At 41.7% G+C, this 22,994-nt stretch overlaps 1 protein-coding gene across 1 annotated transcript in view; it reads left to right on the top strand.

Moving 5' to 3' along the window:
* The first annotated feature begins 1,448 nt into the window (after positions 1-1,448).
* Positions 1,449-22,994, top strand: part of MASP1 (MBL associated serine protease 1) — a 73,156-nt gene continuing 51,610 nt past the window's right edge. Inside the window, 2 exon segments of the mRNA XM_070753807.1 lie at positions 1,449-1,827; positions 8,630-8,855. Of these exon segments, the coding sequence (XP_070609908.1) occupies positions 1,823-1,827; positions 8,630-8,855 (231 nt within the window). The 5' untranslated portion in view covers positions 1,449-1,822.

Genomic DNA, 22,994 nt, shown 5'->3' with positions numbered 1-22,994 from the left:
GAAAAGCAGCAGACCTTAGACCATTTTAAACAAATGATTGTTCAATCTCTTCTTAAGTCGAAACCCAACCACTCAGAGCATGCTGGGTGGGGAATTCTGGGAGTAGAATAGAATAGAATTCTTTATTGGCCAAGTGTGATTGGACACACAAGGAATTTGTCTTGGTGCAGATGCTCTCAGTGTACATAAAAGAAAAACATACATTTGTCAAGAATCATGTGGTGCAACACTTAATGATTGTCACAGGGGTCAAATAAGCAATCAGGAATCAAACAATATTAATAAAAATCTTAAGGATACCAGCAACAAATTACAGCCATACAGTCAAAAGTGAGGAAATGGGTGATAGGAATAATGAGGAAAAAACTAGTACCAATAGTAGTGCACACTTAGTAAATAGTTTAACAGTGTTGAGGGAATTATTTGTTTAGCAGAGTGATGGCGTTTGGGGAAAAAACTGTCCTTGTGTCTAGTTGTCTTGGTGTGCATCGTTTTGAGGGTGGGAGTTGAAACAGTTTATGTCCAGGATGCGAGGGGTGAGTAAATATTTTCACCGCCCTCTTTTTGACCCGTGCAGTCTACAGGTCCTCAACAGAAGGCAGGTTGAGAGCCATTGTTTTGTTCTGCAGTTCCGATTCTCCTCTGAAGTCCGTGTCGGTCTTGTTGGGTTGCAGAACCGGAGCAGACAGCGATGGAGGTGCAGATTTATTTATTTATTTTGTCCAATACACAATAATACACAATGAAGGTACTAGAGGACACCTTCGAGGAAATAGAATTAGAGAAAGAATAGAAGAGAGAGTATAGGATAAAATAATCAATGAGAGAATAGAAGAAAGATAGAGGGATAGAAGAGAAGATATATGGGATATAGGAGAGACAATAGGACAGAGGTCGGAAGGCACTCTAGTGCACTTATGCACGCCCCTTACTGACCTCTTAGGAATCTGGAGAGGTCAACCGTAGATAATCTAAGGGTAAAATGTTGGGGGTTAGAGGATGATACTACAGAGTCCGGTAATGAGTTTCACGCTTCAACAACTCTATTACTAAAGCCGTATTCTTTACAGTCAAGTTTGGAGCGGTTAATATTAAGCTTGAATCTGTTGCGTGCTCTTGTGTTGTTGTGGTTGAAGCTGAAGTAGTCGTTGACAGACAGGACATTGCAGCATATGATCTTGTGGGCAACACTTAGGTCATGTTTAAGATGACAGATTGCGGTCCAAGCAATTCAAGCCTGCTGAATGGGGGATTCTGGGAGTAGAAGTCCTTCCACCTTCTAGGGCCAAGCCTGGGAAACCGGCCTTTCCACTGAAACCCGGCCATGCTCAAGCCGGCCTCTTGCTCCCACCCCGCCTGCCTCCTGAAGCCATCTGCCCCTTGATCGCCGCAGGGCAGTGGAGCTTTGACAAGCGGCGGATTCCTCCCTCACACCCCTTTGTGTGCGCAAAGAAAGCAGCCGGGGTTGTGAAAGGCTCCTTTCCTGGCAGAAGGGCAGCGAGGGAGAAGGGGGAGTGTGTTTCTTCTGCTGGTGTGTGTGTGTGTGTGTGTGTGCAGAGCAAAGAAGGCGTGACCGGCATGGGGAATGCCAGATCCCTGAGACACACAGCCTGGCGCATACACACAGCCACACAACCTCTGCCTTTCACTGCCTTTCTCGCTTCACTCCAAAGCTCTGGACAGAGATAACCCAGCCGGCGCTGAGCATCGGACACAGCGCACTCGGAGCATTAGTCTCTCCAGGGAGGATCCAAGGACCACCACCACCACCACCCAAAAGATAAAGGCCACCCTCACCCAGAGGAGGAGAGGGGGGGGAAGCATGAGGTGAGTTGCTGGCGGAAGGGGAGGGAGCGTGCAAGGTTGCCAACGAAATGGTCTTTTGTGCCATGATGCTACTCCAGTGGTTTTTGTGCCCACAGGAGCATTTCTGGCAAGGAAGGGCCATCAAAAGCTCCCTCGTCTTTCTTTGAAAGACAACCTGTCAGTTTGGCAGCTTGGTTCAGAAGGGGCAATGCTCCTATTTTTTCCCCCCCTTGGTTTTTAAATGTCAGATGTAGGATTTTAATTCGATTTATTTGTTTTCCCCTTTACTGGGTGTGTGGCTGGCAGGCATCAAGAAATGGAAGGGTAAATTAGGGGTGACTTTCTGGATTAAAGATATCCATTCTGGGGAAGGCAACACCTCACCCCACCCCACCCCAGGATTTATTGTTTGTTTGTTTGTTTCTTTGTTTCATTGAACGTGGATAGTTTCTTTTATTTTATTTGTTTGTTTTGTCGGGTGTGCCTTCCTGCTTTAGCAGTGGGTTGGACTAGAAGACCTCCAAGGTCCTTTTTCCAACACCATCATACTATTTTCTATCTCCTGTCCCTGATAGTCTTTCAGTTTTTTTATTTATTTGTTTGTTTGTTTTGTCAAGAACATATTGGTGGCATAAAGAGACATAACAATGTTTATATACACGATACTAGTAAAAAAAGGACAGGGGACGGAAGGCACACTGGTGCACTTATGCACGCCCCTTGCTGACCTCTTAGGAATCGGGAGAGTTCAACAGTGGAGAATCTAAGGGTGAAGTTTTGGGGGTGAGGTGAGGATACTACAGAGTCTGGTAGTGAGTTCCATGCATCAACTACTCAGTTGCTAAAGTCGTATTTCCTGTAGTCAAGTTTGAAGCTGTTTCCTTTGGGTTTGTATCTGCTGTGTGCTCGTGTGTTGTTGTGGTTGAAGCTGAAGTAGTTGTTGACAGGAAGGATGTTATAGCAGATGATTTTATGAGCTATGCTTAGGTCGTGTTTAAGGTGACGTAGTTCTAAGCTTTCTAAGCCTAGGATTGTGAGTCTAGTTGCGTAGGGGATTCTGTTGCGAGTGGAGGAGTGGAGGGCTCTTCTCGTCAAGTATCTCTGGACATTTTCTAGAGTTTAATACAAACAAAGTATTAATAGGAGTACATAAAGTACAAGCATGGTTTGAGTACAGGGTATTTTACGAAATACGTGGGGTCTTTAGGACAAGGACGGTAGGCATGCTGGTGGGCTTATGCACACCCCCTTACAGACCTCTTAGGAATGGAGTGAGGTCAACAGTTGACAACCTAAAGTTAAAGTTTTGGAGGTTTGGGGAAGAAATCACAGAGTCGGGTAGTTTATTCCAGGCATTGATCACCCTGTTGCTGAAGTCGAATTTTTTGCAATCAAATTTCGAGCGATTTACATTCAGTTAGTATCTATTGCGAGCTCGTGTATTGTTGCGGTTGAAGCTGAAGTAGTCATTGACAGGTAGGACATTGTAGCAGATGATTTTGTGTGCTACACTTACGTCAGATCAAAGGTGGTGGAGTTATAAATTTTCCAAGCTCAAAATATCAAATCTGGTGGCATAAAATATTCTGTTGCAAACGGAGGAGTGTAGTACTCGTCTCGTGAAATATCTCTGGACATTCTCAATTGAATTAATGTCCAATATGTAGTGCAGGTTCCAGACAGATGAGCTGTATTCGAGAATCGTTCCAGCAAATGTTTTATATGCTATGGTTAAAAGTGCAATATTACCAGAGGAGAAGCTACTCAACAATTAGGTTGACCACTCTTAATGCCTTCTTAACAATGGAGTGAGCTCTGGCACTTGGATCAGTAGAGATGAGTACTCCAAGGTCCATAACTGAGTATGGATCATCAACAAAGTCGTGATCATCTAGCTTGTATTTTGTGTTCTGATTCTTTTTGCCAATGTGCAAGACTGATCATTTGTTGATTGAGATTTGAAGTTGCCGTTGTTTGACCATTCTGACATATAGTCAAGGTCTTTTTGAAGGGTAGTGGTGGTGTTGGTGGTGTTGAAGAGTTTTACATCGTCGGCAAAGAAAACACAGTCGCTTGTAATTGATCGCAAAGGTCATTTACATAGCGTATAAAGAGTGTTGGTCCTAGTAGGCTGCCTTGGGATACACCACTGTTAATAGGAACAGAATTAAATAGGGCACTCCCTATTTTGAGCACTTGTTGTCTGTTTGACAGGAACGTAGTTACTCAGTCATGTAGTGGTCCAGAGATGCTGTAGGATTTCTGTTTCAGAAGTAATTTATCATGAACCACTGAGTCGAAGGCTTTACAGAAGTCAGTATAATTTGCGTCTATTGTTTTAATGTGGTCAAGTTTTGAGGTCTGTATGTTTTTGCAGCATAGTAGTTGTATATTGCAGGATAATTTTTTCCTGAACCCCAATTGCTTGTTTGAAAGTAGGTTGTTAGATTCTAGGTGGAGGGTAATGGATTGGTTAATGATTGATTCCATGACTTTGCAGCTGATGCAACATAAAGAGATTGGTCTGTAATTTTCAACTAAACTGGGGTCTCCCTGTTTGAAGATGGGGATTGTTAGTGACCATAGGTTGAGTAGCAGCTGGTCCGAAAGATATTTCAAAAATGATGCTCAGTGGTTCTGTTAGGGCAGTGGAAAGATTTTTAAGAAGTAGGCACATAGTCCTGATCAGGTCCAATGGATAGAGATGGTTTTAGATTGCGTAGAGCCTTTCCTATGCTGTCTTTTGTGGGTTTTGTGAGTTGGAAGAGGGAATTGTAACTAAAGATTTGGGATTGCAACTAAAGATTCGGGATTGTAACTAAAGATTTGGGGTTGTAACTAAAGATATGGAATTGTAACTAAAGCTTTGGAATTGTAAATATAGATTTGGGATTGTAAATAAGGATTGGGGATTGTAACTAAAGATTTGGAATTGTAACTAAAGATTTGGGATTGTAACTAAAGAGTTGGGGTTGTAAATAAAGCTTTGGGATTGTAACTAAAGATTTGGAATTGTAAATATAGATTTGGGATTGTAAATATAGATTTGAGATTGTGAATAAAGCTTTGGGATTGTAAATAAAAATTTGGGATTGTGAATAAAGATTTGGGATTGTAAATAAAGATTTTGGATTGTAAATATAGATTTGGGATTGTCAATAAAGCTTTGGGATTGTGAATAAAGATTTTGGATCCTGGACTGATCTCTGGAAACGTTGCAGGCCGGAGAGGTCCGAGTGGAGAAAGAAACGAAAAAAAGGATCCAACGTTTTTTCTTGATTTCTTCCTGGGATCTCGGTGCAGCCGCTCAGTTTTTTAAAAAGTGGCTTTTGGCAAAAGGATCATGAGTTTTCCAAACAACAGGGCGCCTGGCCATCAGAAAGACTTTGTTTATTTACTCTTTGCATCTGCCTTCACCCTGCTAATTAAGTTTGCAACTTTGCAACTTGTTTTGCAAAGTTGGGAATTAATCCAACCGGTAAAAATTTTGCCAATAGGAAGGTTGTGTTCAAAAGTGGCAGGGTTTGGAGCTACACAGAGCTCTATCGAGAGAGAGGGACGGGCTTGAGGGTTGCATAGAACTCTTGTCCGCTTAGTTAGGAATTGCAGAGGAAAGAAAGCAAAGTGTAATTAAAGGCTTTCATTTGGTGAGCCTGGGAGTCAGTTGTAGCCTCTACTATTTATTTTGGTTTGCAACTAGGGGGATTAACCTCCTTGCTAGACCTATAGAATATCGGCCCGTTTTACAGAGGTTGGGCCCAGAGGACCTGGATATTTGAAAAACTGGGGTCTCTAATTACATACACCTCAGTCCCAAACCTACCATTGCAACCAGAGAGCTAAAAACTCAGCTGCTGATCTCCAGCAAGAATGCCCTGTGGGCAATAGGGTCAAAAAAGTCAAAATGGTGGCAGGGACCAACCACTCAAAAAAGTCCATTTTTTAAGTGCCTTGATAGAAATCAGGAGATGGTGAGTTCTAGTCCTGCCTTAGGCATCAATAATAATAATAATTAATAATAATAATAATAATAATAATAATAATAATAATTTATTAGACTTGCATGCCTCTCCTCTCCAGAGATTCGGGTTGGCTCACAACAATAATAACACAATATAAATACAAATCTAATAATTAAAATTATAGATAAAACCCATTATCTTAAAACAAGGAGTAATACACAATCAACTCAATATTACAATCATACACACACATAACTTTTAATGGTCAGAAGGGAGGGGGCATATGCTAGTTGCCCCATGCCTGGCGACATAGGTGGGTCTTAAGGCTCTTGCAAAAGGCGGGTGGGGGCAGTTCGAATCTCTGGAGGGAGCTGGTTCCAGAGGGCCGGGGCCACCACAGAGAAGGCTCTTCCCCTGGGGCCCACCAAACGACATTGTTTAGTCGACGGGACCCAGAGAAGGCCCACTCTGTGGGACCTAATCAGCCGCTGGGATTTCTGCAGCAAAAGGCTGTCCCGTAAGTAGTCTGGTCCGATGCCATGAAGGTCATCACCAACACTTTGAATTGTGTCCGGAAACCAATCGGCAACCAATGCAGGTTGCCAATTGGTTTCTCAGCCCAACCCACCTAACAGGGTTGTTGTTGAAGGGAAAATAGGAGGAGGAAAGAGTATTAGATATGGTTGTCCCTTGAGCTTATTATTAAAAATAATTTCATTAAATTATGTATTAAATAAATACATAAATAAGAAGGGGCCGGCTCCAATTACAGGGTCACAGCCACCATCTTGACTTTTTCGACCCTCACCCAGTTGCCCCTGATTTCCCAAGCTGATAAACCAGGTTGAAATGTTGAACCTGGCTTGCTTTCAAAAATATTTTTCCCCATGGATTGGCACGCTATGTAGATTTAGCTCAGTTTACAGTTTCGCACACTGTTTAAGTTAGTTTACGGTGAGTTTACAGTTCAACGCACTGGGTGAAAACGGTTGAATTCCATCGCCAGACTCACAACATTGCAAGAACGCAGCCATCTGCGAAATTGACAAATCTGTCACAAGTTGTTTATAGGAAATCAGAACAGAGAGATTCGGGATGGGTTTCTTGGTGTTGTTGTGTATTTAAAATGGTGTGTGTAGCATGTTCTCACTGTCTCGGGCCCCTTAAATCTTCACGGGAGGGATGTGGAGTTCTCAAAACAGGCTGCTCAACTTTAGGAAATTTTAAGAGGGGTGGACTTCGACTCCCAGAATTCCCCAGCCAGGATATGAGGAGGACTTCAACTCCCAGAATTCCTCAGGCAGGATATGAGGACTTCAACTCCCAGAATTCCTCAGGCAGGATATGAGGACTTCAACTCCCAGAATTCCTCAGGCAGGATAGATGGACTTCAACTCCCAGAATTCCTCAGGCAGGATAGATGGACTTCAACTCCCAGAATTCCTCAGGCAGGATAGAAACATAGAAATATAGAAGTCTGACGGCAGAAAAAGACCTCATGGTCCATCTAGTCTGCCCTTATACTATTTTCTGTATTTTATCTTAGGATGGATATATGTTTATCCCAGGCATGTTTAAATTCAGTTACTGTGGATTTATCTACCACATCTGCTGGAAGTTTGTTCCAAGGATCTACTACTCTTTCAGTAAAATAATATTTTCTCATGTTGCTTTTGATCTTTCCCCCAACTAACTTCAGATTGTGTCCCCTTGTTCTTGTGTTCACTTTCCTATTAAAAACACTTCCCTCCTGGACCTTATTTAACCCTTTAATATATTTAAATGTTTCGATCATGTCCCCCCTTTTCCTTCTGTCCTCCAGACTATACAGATTGAGTTCATTAAGTCTTTCCTGATACGTTTTATGCTTAAGACCTTCCACCATTCTTGTAGCCCGTCTTTGGACCCGTTCAATTTAGTCAATATCTTTTTGTAGGTGAGGTCTCCAGAACTGAACACAGTATTCCAAATGTGGTCTCACCAGCATTCTATATAGTGGGATCATAATCTCCCTCTTCCTGCTTGTTATACCTCTAGCTATGCAGCCAAGCATCCTACTTGCTTTCCCTACCGCCTGACTGCACTGTTCACCCATTTTGAGACTGTCAGAAATCACTACCCCTAAATCCTTTTCTTTTGAAGTATTTGCCAACACTGAACTGCCAATACAATACTCAGATTGAGGATTCCTTTTCCCCAAGTGCATTATTTTACATTTGGAAACATTAAACTGCAGTTTCCATTGCTTTGACCATTTATCTAGTAAAGCTAAATCATTTACCATATTACAGACGCCTCCAGGAATATCAACCCTATTGCACACTTTAGAGTCATCGGCAAATAGGCAAATAGGATATGTGGACTTCAACTCCCAGAATTCCTCAGGCAGGATATGAGGACTTCAACTCCCAGAATTCCTCAGGCAGGATACGAGGACTTCAACTCCCAGAATTCCTTAGGTCACATGATCCCCTTTTGTGACCTTCTGACATGCAGAATCAATGAGGAAGCCAGATTCATTCAACAACCTTGTTGTTAATTTAACAACTGGGGAGATTCACTTAACAACCTTGTTGCTAGCTTAACAACTGTAGTGATTCACTCTACAACGGTGTTACTAATTTATCCACTACAATGATTTATTTAACAATGGTGGCCCCAAAAAAGGTGGTAAGCGAGGGCCAAATTCGTTTAACAAACGTCTCACTTAACGACTAGATGTTTTGGGCTCCCTTGTGGTCATAAGTCGAGGACTTCCTGCAAAGCTACCTCCTTGAGTATTCCATCCCTTGCTTGGCCTACCTTGCAGGGCTGTGAGCGCATGGAGACACCCAGGCATCACCTGGTCCTTGTTTTTCTAGGTATTTGCTGATTTGGTGCCTTTGTGCCGTGAGGCTCTTCCGAGCAACCGCCGTCGAATTGAACGAGATGTTTGGACAAATCACCTCTCCCGGTTATCCGGAGTCTTATCCCAGCGATTCGGAAGCGACGTGGAATATCTCGGTGGCGGAGGGCTTCCACGTAAAACTCTACTTCATGCATTTCGACCTGGAATCGTCCTACCTTTGCGAATACGACTACTTGAAGGTGAGCCCCCCCCCCCAAAAATGTAATTTCCTTTATTGGGTGCCTGGAAAAATTTTACTTTCTGAGATTTATATTCTGCTTTTATTGGGTTATTTTTAGAAAAGAATTTTATTTATAAACACATAAAACAAAACACACAAAAACATTTAAAAACATTGGACTTTTTGAGATGTACCTGTTCTCTACCACATATAGCTGCCCCGAGTCTACGGAGAGGGGGCGGCATACAAATCAAATCAAATCAAATAAATAGATAGATAGATAGATAGATAGATAGATAGATAGATAGATAGATAGATAGATAGATAGATAAATAAATCAGTAAGTAAGTAAGTAAGTAAGTAAGTAAGTAAGTAAGTAAGTAAGTGAATGAATGAATGAATGAATGAATGAATGAATGAATGAATGAATGAATATCTAATATTTACATACCGTATTTTTCAGTGTATAAGACGCACCTTATTTTGGGGGGAAGAAAAAAGGGAAAAGAATCTGCTTACTAGTATTCATCTGGCTAGCATCCTTAGTCTGTTCACCTTAAGCGCATTATTTTATCCCCTGGTTAGGGCTTTCAGAAAACCTTATTTGGAGAGAGTAACAATGAAAGAGCTTGCAAGCCAGTAAGAGCTGGGAACATTATTAGCACCTGGAAAGAAACATTCAGAGCAAGAAGAGCAATGAAAAAAAAAACCCAGCAAAGACTTAGGGCTTGGAAAAACATTCTTTGCAGAGAGTAACAATGAAAGAGCTTGCAAGCTGTAAGAACTGGGAACATTGTTTAGTACTTGGATAGGGCTGGAAAGAAACTTATTCCGAGCAAGTTAGAGCAATGAAACAAACTCTGCAAAGACTTATAGCTTGGAAAACATTCTTTGCAGATAGTAACAATGAAAGAACCTGCAAAGATAAAAGCTGGGAAGATCGTTAGCCCCTAGTTAGGGCTGGGGGGAAAAAGCTTGTCAGAAGGTCACAAAAGCAGTTCTGTGTTCAGTTTTATTCATTCATTCATTCATTCATTCATTCATTCACTTATTTATTTATTTATTTGTTTATTTATTTTGTCCAATACACAATGAGGGTTTTAGTGGGTATATATTTATATACACATAGTAAAATACATGATGAAGGTTATAGAGGAGATACTCATAGTAAAATATATATATGTAGACTTCGCTGACCAAAAGATATTGACAAAACTGAATGGGTCCGAAGACGGGCTACAAAAACGGTGGAAGGTCTTAAGCACAAAACCTCTCCGGAAAGACTCCATGGACTCCATCTGTATAGTCTGGGGGACAGGAGGGAAAGGGGCGACATGGTTGAAACATTTAAATACGTTAAAGGGTTAAATAAGGTTCAGAAGAGAAGTGTTTTTAATAGGGAAGTGAACCCAAGAACAAGGGGCCCCAATCTGAGGTTAGTTGGGGGAAAGATCAGAAGCAACGTGAGAAAATATTATTTGACTGAAAGAGGAGTAGATGCTTGGAACAAACTTCCAGCAGACGTGGTTGGTAAATCCACAGGAACTGTATTTAAACATGCCTGGGATAAACATAGATCCATGCTAAGATAAAATACAGGAAATAGTATAAGGGCAGACTATGGACCAGGAGGTCTTTTTCTGCCGTCAATCTTCTGTGTTTCTATGTTTCTAAATGGCCCAAGGTCACCAATTCAGCTTTCGTGATTAAAGAGGGAGTAGAACTCACCATAAATGGCCCAAAGTCACCCAGCTGGCTTTCATGGTTAAATTTAATTTAATTTAATTTAATTTAATTTATTATATGTATAGGCCCCTTATATGTATACGTATATGAATATGGCATTTTTATTATATGAAGTCTTGCTGGCCTAAACAGCATCCTTTCTGGGTTATCTTTTTAGTATGTTCTATCAGTTGCACAATTCTGTTAAAAATGACAATTATCTGTTATTTTCTTAGAACCAAAGTGCCTTCTAATCAGGCCCCAGAATTGTGTTAAAAACACAAAATGGCCTTTTTGTTTCTTCAAATCCAGCTTGGACATTAACTTGGGCTGGTTTGGGCTGCAGATCAAAGGTTGCTCATTCCTAAATCTAGTTCCACTATTATCTTGTCTCCAGAAATCCTAGGTATATTTTGTCTCGTGCTTCGTGGGTCAGATATATTGCCTTTCAACATGGTGTCTCTAAAATTGGATTTTGCAATGCCGTTTTGAATTTAACTCAAGAGTGAATTAGTAACCATGAGCCAAAAAGGGTTGAATGTTTTGAACAAAGGTTAACTTTCCAAAAAGAACTGACAAAGAAAGAAAGAAAGAAAGAAAGAAAGAAAGAAAGAAAGAAAGAAGAGGGAGGGAAGGAGAAAGAAGAAAAAGGAAGGAAGGAAGGAAAGACAGAAAGAAGAGGGAGGGAGGGAGAAAAAAGAAAAATGAAGGAAAGAAAGAAAGAAAGAAAGAAAGAAAGAAGAGGGAGGGAGGGAGAAAGAAGAAAAAGGAAGAAAGAAAGAAAGAAAGAAAGAAAGAAAGAAAGATGAGGAAGGGAGGGAGAAAGAAGAAAAAGGAAGGAAGGAAGGAAGGAAGAAGAGGGAGGGAGGGAGAAAGAAGAAAAAGGAAGGAAGGAAAGAAAGAAAGAAGGAAGAGGGGGGAGTGAGAAAGAAGAAAAAGGAAGGAAGGAAGGAAGAAGAGGGAGGGAGGGAGAAAGAAGAAAAAGGAAGGAAGAAAGAAAGAAAGAAAGAAGAGGGATGGAGGGAGAAAGAAGAAAAAGGAAGGAAAGAAATAAAGAAAGAAGAGGGAGGGAGGGAGAAAGAAGAAAAAGAAAGAAAGAAAGAAAGAAAGAAAGAATATGCGGGGGTCAAAATGGCAGCCCAGCCCTGTGATCAAAGCCCCCCCCCCTTTTTATGTGCAACTAACGACAGTCACAAAAACCAAATTTCACAGCTTAATGTAGTGATGGCGAACCTTTTTTGTGTTCTCATGCCAAAAGGGTGTGTGTACATGTGCTAGCACACACGGACATGCCCATACCCATTCCACCCCCCCCCATGCTTGCGCACCCTCCCGTGCTGCTGCACATGCGCACAATCCCCCCAACATCCCTTTACTATTTATTGATTTTATTTATTTATTAGATTTGTATGCCGCTCCTCTCCGTAGACTCCATTGACTTTACACACGCAATGACCAAACTAAGCCGCATTATATAAAAACAAGCATTTCTTCAATGGTGATTTTAATATTCTGATGAAGTCAATAGCGATTGACAAAAGCTCAATAATTTTTAATAGTTTAAAATAAATGTTAAATGTTCCAGAGATCGTGATGGCTATTGCCTCTTCATTTATAACTATACCTGGAACTTTCTTTCTTTCTTTCTTTCTTTCTTTCCTTTCTTTGCTTTCTTTCTTTCTTTGCTTTCTTTCCTTCTTTCTTTCTTTCTTTGCTTTCTTTCTTTCTTTGCTTTCTTTCTTTGCTTTCTTTCTTCCTTTCTTTGCTTTCTTTCTTTCTTTGCTTTCTTTCTTTCTTCCCTTCTTTCTTTCTTTCTTTGCTTTCTTTCTTTCTTTCTTCCCTTCTTTCTTTCTTTCTTTTCTTTCTTTTCTTTCTTCCCTTCTTTCTTTCTTTCTTTGCTTTCTTTCTTTCTTCCCTTCTTTCTTTCTTTCTTTCTTTATTTAAATGTACTGATCAAATGACGTGTTGTTATTTAAAAGCCCTGTAAGAGTCACGACAAAATGTTGGAACTCACCCCAATTTGACAGATTAATGAAATTGTCGCCCTGCTGGTTCCCTCCAACGGTGTGTGATTCACACCTCCCTGGTGTTTGGGCTCTTCTGGAGGCGACAAGAAAAATGCACCTTTTTGTCTTTTCTCTCCTCGTTTTAATTGCTTTTTTAGCCCTTTTGAACTTTTTATTATTATTAATGTGTGTGTGTGTGTAATTGTTATTATTATTGTCAATACAACACAGCAAACGAGATCACTATGTGCTGGATTTCGTATTTCATCCCCAGTCGGGCGCTTCCCAAGCACCTAGGACTGCGTCATGTAGCAGCGAATGATGTCTGCCGATCCCAGTAAAGCGGCCTTTTGCAATTGACAGATGGACATTTTGTCAATTCCGATGGTTTTCAAATGTCCACTGAGATCCTTTGGCCCTGCGCCCAGTGTGCCAAGGACCCCTGGGACCACTTTCACGGGCTTATGCCAGAGTCGTTGCAGCTCGATTTTTAGATCTTCATATTTCACTAATTTCTCTAGCTGCTTCTCCTCAATTCTGCTGTCTCCTGGGATTGCGATGTCAATGATCCCTACTTTCTTTTTATTTTATTTATTTATTTTGTCCAATACATAATACGCATTGAAGAGAATAGATATGTAGTAATATAAATAAAGAAGAGAAGAGAAGAAAAGATATAAAAGTATAGGTGAACATATTTGAAAGGAAGAAAAGATAAATGAGATAAGGAGAGACAATTGGATAGGGGACGGAAGGCACACTGGTGCACTTATGCACGCCCCTTACTGACCTCTAAGGAACCTGGAGAGGTCAATCGGGATAGTGTAAGGGAGAAATGTTGGGGGTTAGGGGTTGACACTACTGAGTCAGGTAATGAGTTCCATGCTTTGACAACTCGGTTGCTGAAGTCATGTTTTTTACAGTCAAGTTTGGAGCAGTTGATATTAAGTTTGAATCTGTGTTGTTCTCCACAATCACGATGTCTGGTGTATTATGTTTCAAAATTCAGTCAGTTGGAAGTTGGAAGTAGTTTTGCTTGCTCATTTTTGACCACTTTTTCAGGCTTATGATCCCACCAGTTCTTTGCCACTGGTAGATAGAAACATAGAAGACTGATGGCAGAAAAAGACCTCATAGTCCATCTAGTCTGCCCTTATACTATTTCCTGTATTTTATCTTACAATGGATCTATGTTTATCCCAGGCATGTTTAAATTCAGTTCCTGTGGGTTTACCAACCACGTCTGCTGGAAGTTTGTTCCAAGCATCTACTCCTCTTTCAGTCAAATAATATTTTCTCACGTTGCTTCTGATCTTTCCCCCAACTCACCTCAGAGTGTGCCCCCTGTCCTTGTGTTCACTTTCCTATTAAAATCACAGAGCCGTGGTGGCACAGCAGGTAGAGTGCTGTACTGCAGGCCACTGAAACTGCCTGTAGATCTGTAAGTCAGCGGTTCAAATCTCACCACCGGCTCAAGGTTGACTCATCCTTCCGAGGGGGGTAAAATGAGGACCCGGATTGTGGGAGCAATAGGCTGGCTCTGTTAAAAAGTGCTATTGCTAACATGTTGTAAGCCGCCCTGAGTCTAAGGAGAAGGGTGGCATAAAAATAGAATAAATAAATAAAAATAACTGCCTTCTGCCGCACGAATCCCAGCGACCAGTTAGGTCTCACAGAATTGGCCTTCTCTGGGTCACATCAACTAAACAATGTCGCTTGGAGGGACCCAGGGGAACAGCCTTCTCTGTGGCGGCCCCAACCCTTTGGAACCAACTCCCCCTGATATCAGAGTTGCCCCCACCCTCCTTGCCTTTCGTAAGCTCCTTAAAACCCACCTCTGTCATCAGGCATGGGGGAATTGAGACTTTCCCTTCCCCCTAGGCTTATAAAATTTATGCATGGTATGTCTGTATGTATGATTGGTTTCTTAAATTGGGGTTTTTAAATTAACTTAAATATTAGATTTGTTTATATTGTCTTATTATTGTTGTTAGCCACCCCGAGTCTACGGAGAGGGGCGGCATACAAATCTGATAGATAGATGATAGATAGATAGATAGATAGATAGATAGATAGATAGATAGATAGATGAGGTAGGTAGGTAGGTAGGTAGATAGAGAGAGAGAGAGAGAGAGAGAGAGAGAGAGAGAGAGAGAGAGAGAGAGAGAGAGAGAGAGATAAATGCATACATACATACATACATACATACATACATACATACATACATACATACATACATACATACATACCCACCTGAACTTAGATGGTCGTTCTGGAACAAGTTCCAGTGATAGCAGTTTAGTTTAGTTTAGTTTAATCAGATTTGTATGCCGCCCCTCTCCGCAGACTCGGGGCGGCTCACAGCAACAGCAGCCTTCCAATATCTCAGGGGTTGCCCCAAAGCAGCTCAGATGCTGACTGGGGAATTCTTGGAGTTGAAGTCCACCCATCTTGAAGCTTGCCAAGGTTGAGGGACCCCGCAGGCTGTCCTTCCCTAGGATCTTTGCGGTCATCCCACCGATGGCAGGACATTAACACTCTTCTCCACTTTGATGGCAACCCACAAATAATTTGGGATCGTCCGAAAGTCAAAAGGGCCCATTTAGTCACAGAGGATTTATTGCTGCTGTGGTTTGAGCTAATTCGTATAAACATGACGCTTGCATAAATAGACATATGGGAAACAGACAGCGGTTTCGATGCAATCCAGCCAAAATTACTAGTTTTCCACTTTTGCTGGATTTCTCAGGCTTTACCGGCAACATTGACCATGTGGAGTCTCCACTTTTCCTGCAAATTGGCTGGACTTCAGTTCACTGAACTTAAAGCTTGTTTTCCACTGGAGCTTTCAAATCTTGGGGCCTATTTTCTTTTTTTCCAGATTCAAAATTTGAGTGGTTGAGCTTTGCCCATTTTTATGATCTCCCAAAACAGAATGCCATCGCCCGTTGCATTTTTCCTAAATATAGATAGTCCTCGGTTTACAACCATTCGTATACTGTAGGGACTGTTCAAAAGTAGTGATGGGCGAACCCAACAGTGTTCGGGTTCGGCAAGTTCGGACGAACTTTACGCAAAATTCGGCTGAACCCGAATCGAACCCGAACCTGAACCCAACCCGAACGGGCAATCCCACCAAGAGATTTCAAGGGCAGAGCTTTGACGTCACTTATACCGGCAGGTTGCTAAGGATGCCAAGGTGATCACTTCCTGGATTCCATGGAATCCAGGAAGTGATCACCTTGGCGTCCTTAGCAACCTGCTGGTGACGTCAAGGCTCCGCCCACGGAATCTCTTCGTGGGAGGGATTCCCCAGCTCCTTCAAAGGGAGGTCTTCACGTAAAAATAAACATGTTTATTTTTACGTGAAAGGACCGCCCTTTGCTTGGCAGCGCTGCTGCGGCGTCCTTTTTTCTAAAAATATCAATGTTTATTTGATAAACAGAAGGAAGGAAGGAAGGAAGGAAGGAAGGAAGGAAGGAAGGAAGGAAGGAAGGAAGGAAGGAATAGTTTAATTTCTATTATATTTCTGTCAGGAAATTTCTCCTCAAAGGAGGAAGGAAGGAACTGTCCATTTAATTTCTATTTTTTCCTGAATCCTTCCATCTTTTAAACCAGCATCTAATAGAAAGAGTTCCCTTGACTCCGCAATGGCCAAATGAATTTGATATTAATAATAATATTAGCCAAGGGTGCCACCTCAAAACAACTGGAGCACAACTTGAAAACCACGTCCCTCTTGGCCTTGGCGGTGCCGGTCTTTCCCCCAGTGGGAGCGCCCTGTAGGCAATGGGATTTCTTCCCTCTTTTCCTTCTTCTGTGGTTTCCACAAATTACTTCCATCCTGCCACAGAATGCCAGACTCTTAATGAGGAACACAGTTGAGATATGTATACATATATATCTTGTTTTTACAAGGAATGGAACCAGGCGCCCCTCCGCCCAATTAATGCATTCCAAGATAGGCCTAGAGGAGGTCAGCGGCCTCCTCCAGGGACGACAGGCCGGAGGGTCAGTCACACAGGCTGTGACCAGCCAGGAGAGGTTTCCCATAATATGTCTTGAAGGAGACATTTTGAATCCGATTTAATAGAATTGGAAGGGACCTCACAGGTCATCTAGTCCATCCTCCTGCCTATTTTTGCTTAGGGGGGGCAGGAGCAGGCAGCTGGTCTGGGGGGTTTTCAGCCCATGCCAGGGGACACTGCTGAGTTAGAAGAGGGGTTTGGGGTCAGAGACCTTGAGGTGACCCCTGTGTTTGAAGCTGTCCTTTGCCAGGTCAGCAGTTTTTGCTGGATGGGGAATTCTGGGAGTTGAAGTCCATAAAGGATGGCTGGGGAATTCTGGGAGAATAGATATAGAATAGATATTGGAATGAAGAAGGATAGGACAGAATGGAATGGAATGGAATGGAATGGAATAGAATAGAATAGAATAGAATTTTATTGGCCAAGTGTGATTGGACACACAAGGAATTTGTCTTTAGTGCAGAGGCTCTCAGTGGACATAAAAGAAAATATTGACAAATATACATTTGTCAAGAATCAGGAGGTACACCCCCTAATGGTTATCATAGGGGTCAAATAAGCAATGAAGAAACAATATTAATATTAATTAGAAATCGTAAGGATACAAGCAACAAGTGACAGTCATTGTAACTTGATGTCTTTGAACGGCCCTTGATTTCTTACTACTATGTTCATTTAATTCATTGAACGACGTTTCTTGATTGATCATACAATCCAGGGTTAATTCATTTACGATAAACTCACTTTTCTCAATCTTGTATTCTCTGGGTGTACTCATTTCAATTCCCACAATTCTGTCATAAGTCATAAGTGGGAGGAGATGAGTGAGAAGAACGATGAGAGGACCAACAGAAATAGAAATGGAACCTTAAGTGAATAGTTTGACAGGGATGAGGAAATTATTGGTTTAGCAGAGTGATGGCGTTCGGGGACAACACTGTTCTTGGGTCTAGATGTTTTGGTGTGCAGTACTGTTCTGGTGGGGTCTGTAGCATCATTTGAAGAGTAAGAGTTGACACAGTTTGTATCCTGATGGGACACAAATTCCAAAATAATATTTCCCTCTTTCTCACCACGATATCTTTCAGCTGTGGCGAGGGGGGCGTTTGCCCAGGTTCGCCTGGTGCACCAGTTGCGGCCCTATCTGGACCGGGACTCACTGCTCACAGTCACTCATGCCCTCATCACCTCGAGGCTCGACTACTGTAACGCTCTCTACATGGGGCTACCTTTCAAGAGTGTTCAGAAACTCCAGATCGTGCAGAATGCAGCTGCGAGAGCAGTCATGAGCTTCCCTAAATATGCCCATGTCACACCAACACTCCGCAGTCTGCATTGGTTGCCGATCAATTTCCGGTCACAATTCAAAGTGTTGGTTATGACCTATAAAGCCCTTCATGGCATCGGACCAGATTATCTCAGGGACCGCCTTCTGCCGCACGAATCCCAGCGACCAGTTAGGTCCCACAGAGTGGGCCTTCTCCGGGTCCCGTCAACTAAACAATGTCGTTTGGCGGGACCCAGGAGAAGAGCCTTCTCTGTGGTGGCCCCGGCCCTCTGGAACCAACTCCCCCCAGAGATTAGAATAGCCCTCACCCTTCTTGCCTTTCGCAAGCTTCTTAAAACCCACCTCTGTCGTCAGGCATGGGGGAATTAAGATATTCTTTCCCCCTAGGCTTCCACAATTTATGTATGGTACGATTGGTTTTAAAATAAGGGTTTTTAGCTTCTTTAGTATTGGATTGTCGCATGTTGTTTTTACTACTGTTGTTAGCCGCCCCGAGTCTACGGAGAGGGGCGGCATACAAGTCCAATAAAATGAAAATGAAATGAAATGAAATGATATAAAAACAGATGAGACCCTAGAAAGAGTGCAGACAATAGCAGCAAAGATGAAACATGAAGAACGCTTGCAGGAACTGGGTTTATGTCTAGTTGAATGAAAAGAAGGACCAGGGGAGATACGGTAGCAGCCTTCCAATATCTCAGGGGTTGCCCCAAAGAAGAAGGAGTCAAGCTATTCTCCAAAGCACCTGCGGGTAGAACAAGAAGCAATGGTTGGAAACTAAACAAGGAGAGAAGCAACTTAGAACTAAGGAGAAACTATTTATGAGGACAATTGCTGGTTAAGGTTGCAACCATTCATTTCATAACTGCACAAAGTTATGACAGCTCTGAAAAAAAGTGACTTATTTGCATTGCTCACTCTTTGGTGTTCTCTGAATTTGGCAGGTTTCTTTCAGACGTTTCAGAACCCAGCTAGGTAACATCGTCAGTGCTGGGAAGGAAGGTAGAGAAAGCGAGTAGAATGCTTGGCTGCATAGCTAGAGGTATCGCAAGCAGGAAGAGGGAGATTGTGATCCCACTGTATAGAGTGCTGGGGAGACCCTATTTGGAAAACTGTGTTCAGTTCTGGAGACCTCACCTACAAAAAGATATTGATAAAATTGAACGGGTCCAAAGACGGGCTACAAAAATGGTGGAAGGTCTTAAGCATAAAACGTATCAGGAAAGACTTCATGGACTCCATCTGTAGAGTCTGGAGGACAGAAGGAAAAGGGGGGACAGGATCGACACATTGAAAAATGTTCAAGGGTTAAATAAGGTTCAGGAGAGAAGTGTTCTTAATAGGAAAGTGAACACAAGAACAAGGGGACACAATCTGAGGTTAGTTGGGGGAAAGATTAGAAGTAACGTGGGAAAATATTATTTGACTGAAAGAGTAGTAGATGCTTGGAACAAACCTCCAGCAGATGTGGTTGATAAATCCACAGGAACTGAATGTAAACATGCCTGGGATAAACATAGATCCACCCTAAGTAAAATACAGGAAATAGTATAAGGGCAGATGAGATGGACCAGGAGGGCTTTTTCTGCCGTCAGTCTTCTAGGTTTCTAGGTTTCTATATGAAAAAAGAAAGAGGGGGTGGGGGGAAAGAGAGGAGGAAGAGGACTGTGTGATCCTGGTGCTTTCTGACCCTGGTTGTTTTCTTGCAGACATTTAATTATCCAACTACACTGCTAAAAAAAGGCTTGGCGGGGGAACACTTAAACAACACAATATAACTCCAAGTAAATCAAACTGCTGTTAAATCAAACTGTCCTCTTAGGAAGCAACACCGTTTACAGTCAATTTCACAGGCTGTTGTGCAAATGGAATAGTTGTGCAAATGAAACATTCAATATCTCTCCAACTCTTTTTCTTTTGTTATGTATTTCCCCCCTTTTTTCCTCTTGTTTTCTTTGAATGTGTTTATATCTGTATTGTGCATTTGAAAATAAAATAATATTTTTAAAAAGGGGGGCAAAGAAATTTCATTCATTCAAATTCTAGGATGTGTTATTTGAGTGTTCCCTTTATTTTTTTGAGCAGTACTGTATAGTTAACATCCTCAGTGCTGCAGGAGGAGGAGGAGGAGGAGGAGGAGGAGGCATGGCAGTCAAAGGATGCCACCAACGAGCCGTCCTTCTATTTCCCTCTGAGCAGCTCTGGATAAAGAGAAAACGAGTTCAATTTGGAAGGGAACCAATCTGTCTTGGAAATAATCCAGAAGGCTGACCTGGAATGGTACCCATTAATTAATCAGCCCTTTGCTCTCCGCTGGTATTAAATTAATGGCTTATTAGCCAGTGGGAGGGACAGAGGCACAGCCCAATTTCACAACCCCTGCAATTTCTTTGCTGTGTAAATTTAGGTCCGGCGACAGTTCCCGTGGACTTTGGTGGGTATTTCACATCAGCTTCGGCATCCAAATTTGGCGTGAACTCCTGCCAGTTTCCTATCATTCGGCTCGCGGTGCCTTGGGAGGGGTGGGGCAAATTTGGAGGGATTCCTGGGGTCTCTGCTGTGGTTTTTCCTGGTGATGCAAAGCAGTGATTTGAGGTTGTCTTTTTGGCAGGGTCCCACCTTAACTTAAAACCCTGGCATTTCCCTTTTTAAAAAAAAAAATCAACTATTTTATTTTATTCAAAAGGTTTTAAAAGCCCAAGCATTTCTGAGTGGTCTCCCATCCACCCTGCTTATTTTTCTTTCTTTCTTTTTAAAAAACACACCTTTTAATTATTTATTTATTTTAGAGAGCGTGGTAAACTTCAGAAGAGAAGGATTGAGGGGGTCGTGATTTCTGACAGTCTCCAAATGGGTGAATCGTGCAGTCAGGCGGTAGGGAAAGCGAGTAGGATGCTTGGCTGCATAGCTAGAGGTATAACAAGCCGGGAGAGGGAGATTGTGATCCCGCTATATTTTTATTTATTTATTTATTATTTAGATTTGTATGCCGCCCCTCTCCGCAGACTCTGGTGAGCGCTGGTGAGACCCCATTTGGAATAATACTGTGTCCAGTTCTGGAGACCTCACCTACAAAAAGAGATGGATCAAATTGAACGGGTCCAAAGACGGGCTACAAAAATGGTGGAAGGTCTTAAGCACAAATCTTATCAGGAAAGATTTAATGGACTCAATCTGTATAGTCTGGAGGACAGAAGGGAAAGGGGGGGACAGGATCAAAACATTTAAATATGTCAAAGGGTTAAATAAGGTTCAGGAGGGAAGTGTTTTTAATAGGAAAGTGAACCCAAGAACAAGGGGGCACAATCTGAGGTTAGTTGGGGGAAACATCAGAAGCAACGTGAGAAAATATTATTTGATTGAAAGAGTAGTAGATGCTTGGAACAAATTTCTAGTAGACGTGGTTGGTAAATCCACAGTAACCGAATTGAAACATGCCTGGGATAAACATAGCTCCACCCTAAGATAAAATACAGGAAATAGCCAAATAAGGGCAGATTAGATGGACCAGGAGGTCTTTTTCTGCCGTCAATCTTCTATGTTTCTATGTTTAATCAGCAAAGTCTAAAATCAAAATCTAATTTTTTTCCCCTTTCTCAAGCAATAAGATCTTTGCATAAGGACGAGGGTTCTTGCTGGATAAAGTCAAAGTGGTAACTATATCCATGCGATGAAAGCTGCACCCTCTTTTTTATCCAAACGCATCTTAAATTTAATATTCGCTTTAAAATCTCTGATTTTGGGGTCCATATCCCACAGACATGCCTGTGTAAAGGGTTGTGTTTCATTATTTCAAAGTAGAACATGCAAAAAAGCAGGACCGGCAAACAAAAATCATATAAAATAAATATAGATTGAAGGGGTGATTGAAACCAGCTGGGCTGGCACTATTTGTGTGTGCTGTCTGAAAATAATAATAATGTCAATCTTTCCAAATGTTCCACTCCCAAAGCCAAATAGATCAAAAGGAAAAGGAGGAAAAATATAATGGAAAATATGGATTATAGTCTTTGAAACCTCCATCCTTGCCTTTCTGACACATGGTAGAAAACTTTCGGGCTATTGGCCGAGCATTATAATTTAATATAAAAAATAAATTTAATATAAAATAATATAAAGTATAATTTGGGGTTCCAACTCAAACTGGGGTTGCATGAGAATAAATAAAAATGTGATCCTGACAGCTGTGAGGAAAGAATAAATATTTATTCCTAAAACAAGACAGTTTATTACAGAGAAATGGGGTACAGTGGCAAACAGAGTCTCAAAGGAGTTGGGCAGCTTATAAACCCAATAAATTAAATTAAATTAAACTTTTCTAGTTGGAGCGTGTCCGGAGTGTGGAAGTGTCTATATGTAGAGGTGTGTGTGTGTGTTTGTGTGTGCGCTGGGAGAGTTAATTTAATTAACACTATTGCATTTGGAGACCTTATCCTTTGAAATGTGCATTGGGTCTGCGTAGCTTATTTGGGGGTTTGAGGAAGTTTGCTAATTTGAATCCGGGGCTCCATCATAAGGAATCTGCATTCTGATTGGTTGCTAGGTGTAAAGGGGGTGTTTCCCTCACCTACAAAAAGATATTGACAAAATTGAAGGGGTCCAAAGACGGGCTACAAGAATGGTGGAAGGTCTTAAGCATAAAACGTATCAGGAAAGACTTCATGAACTCAATCTGTAGAGTCTGGAGGACAGAAGGGAAAGGGGGGACATGATCGAAACATTTAAATATGTTAAAGGGTTAAATAAGGTTCAGGAGAGAAGTGTTTTTAATAGGAAAGTGAACACAAGGACAAGGGGGCACAATCTGAAGTTAGTTGGGGGAAAGATCAAAAGCAACATGAGAAAATATTATTTGACTGAAAGAGTAGTAGATCCTTGGAACAAACTTCCAGCAGACGTGGTTGGTAAATCCACAGTAACTGAATTTAAACATGCCTGAGATAAACATATATCCACTGTAAGATAAAATACAGGAAATAGTATAAGGGCAGACTAGATGGACCATGAGGTCTTTTTCTGCTGTCAGTCTTCTATGTTTCTATGTTTCCCTCCTTTTTCTTCTGCATGCTCAGTAGGTTGTTAAGATTTACCTCAGGATGATTTTACCTCAG

Source organism: Erythrolamprus reginae, chromosome 5, assembly GCF_031021105.1.
Source record: "Erythrolamprus reginae isolate rEryReg1 chromosome 5, rEryReg1.hap1, whole genome shotgun sequence".
Lineage (NCBI taxonomy): Eukaryota > Metazoa > Chordata > Lepidosauria > Squamata > Dipsadidae > Erythrolamprus > Erythrolamprus reginae.
Note: the sequence above shows the minus strand (reverse complement) of the source record. Positions and strands in the feature narration are given on the sequence as shown.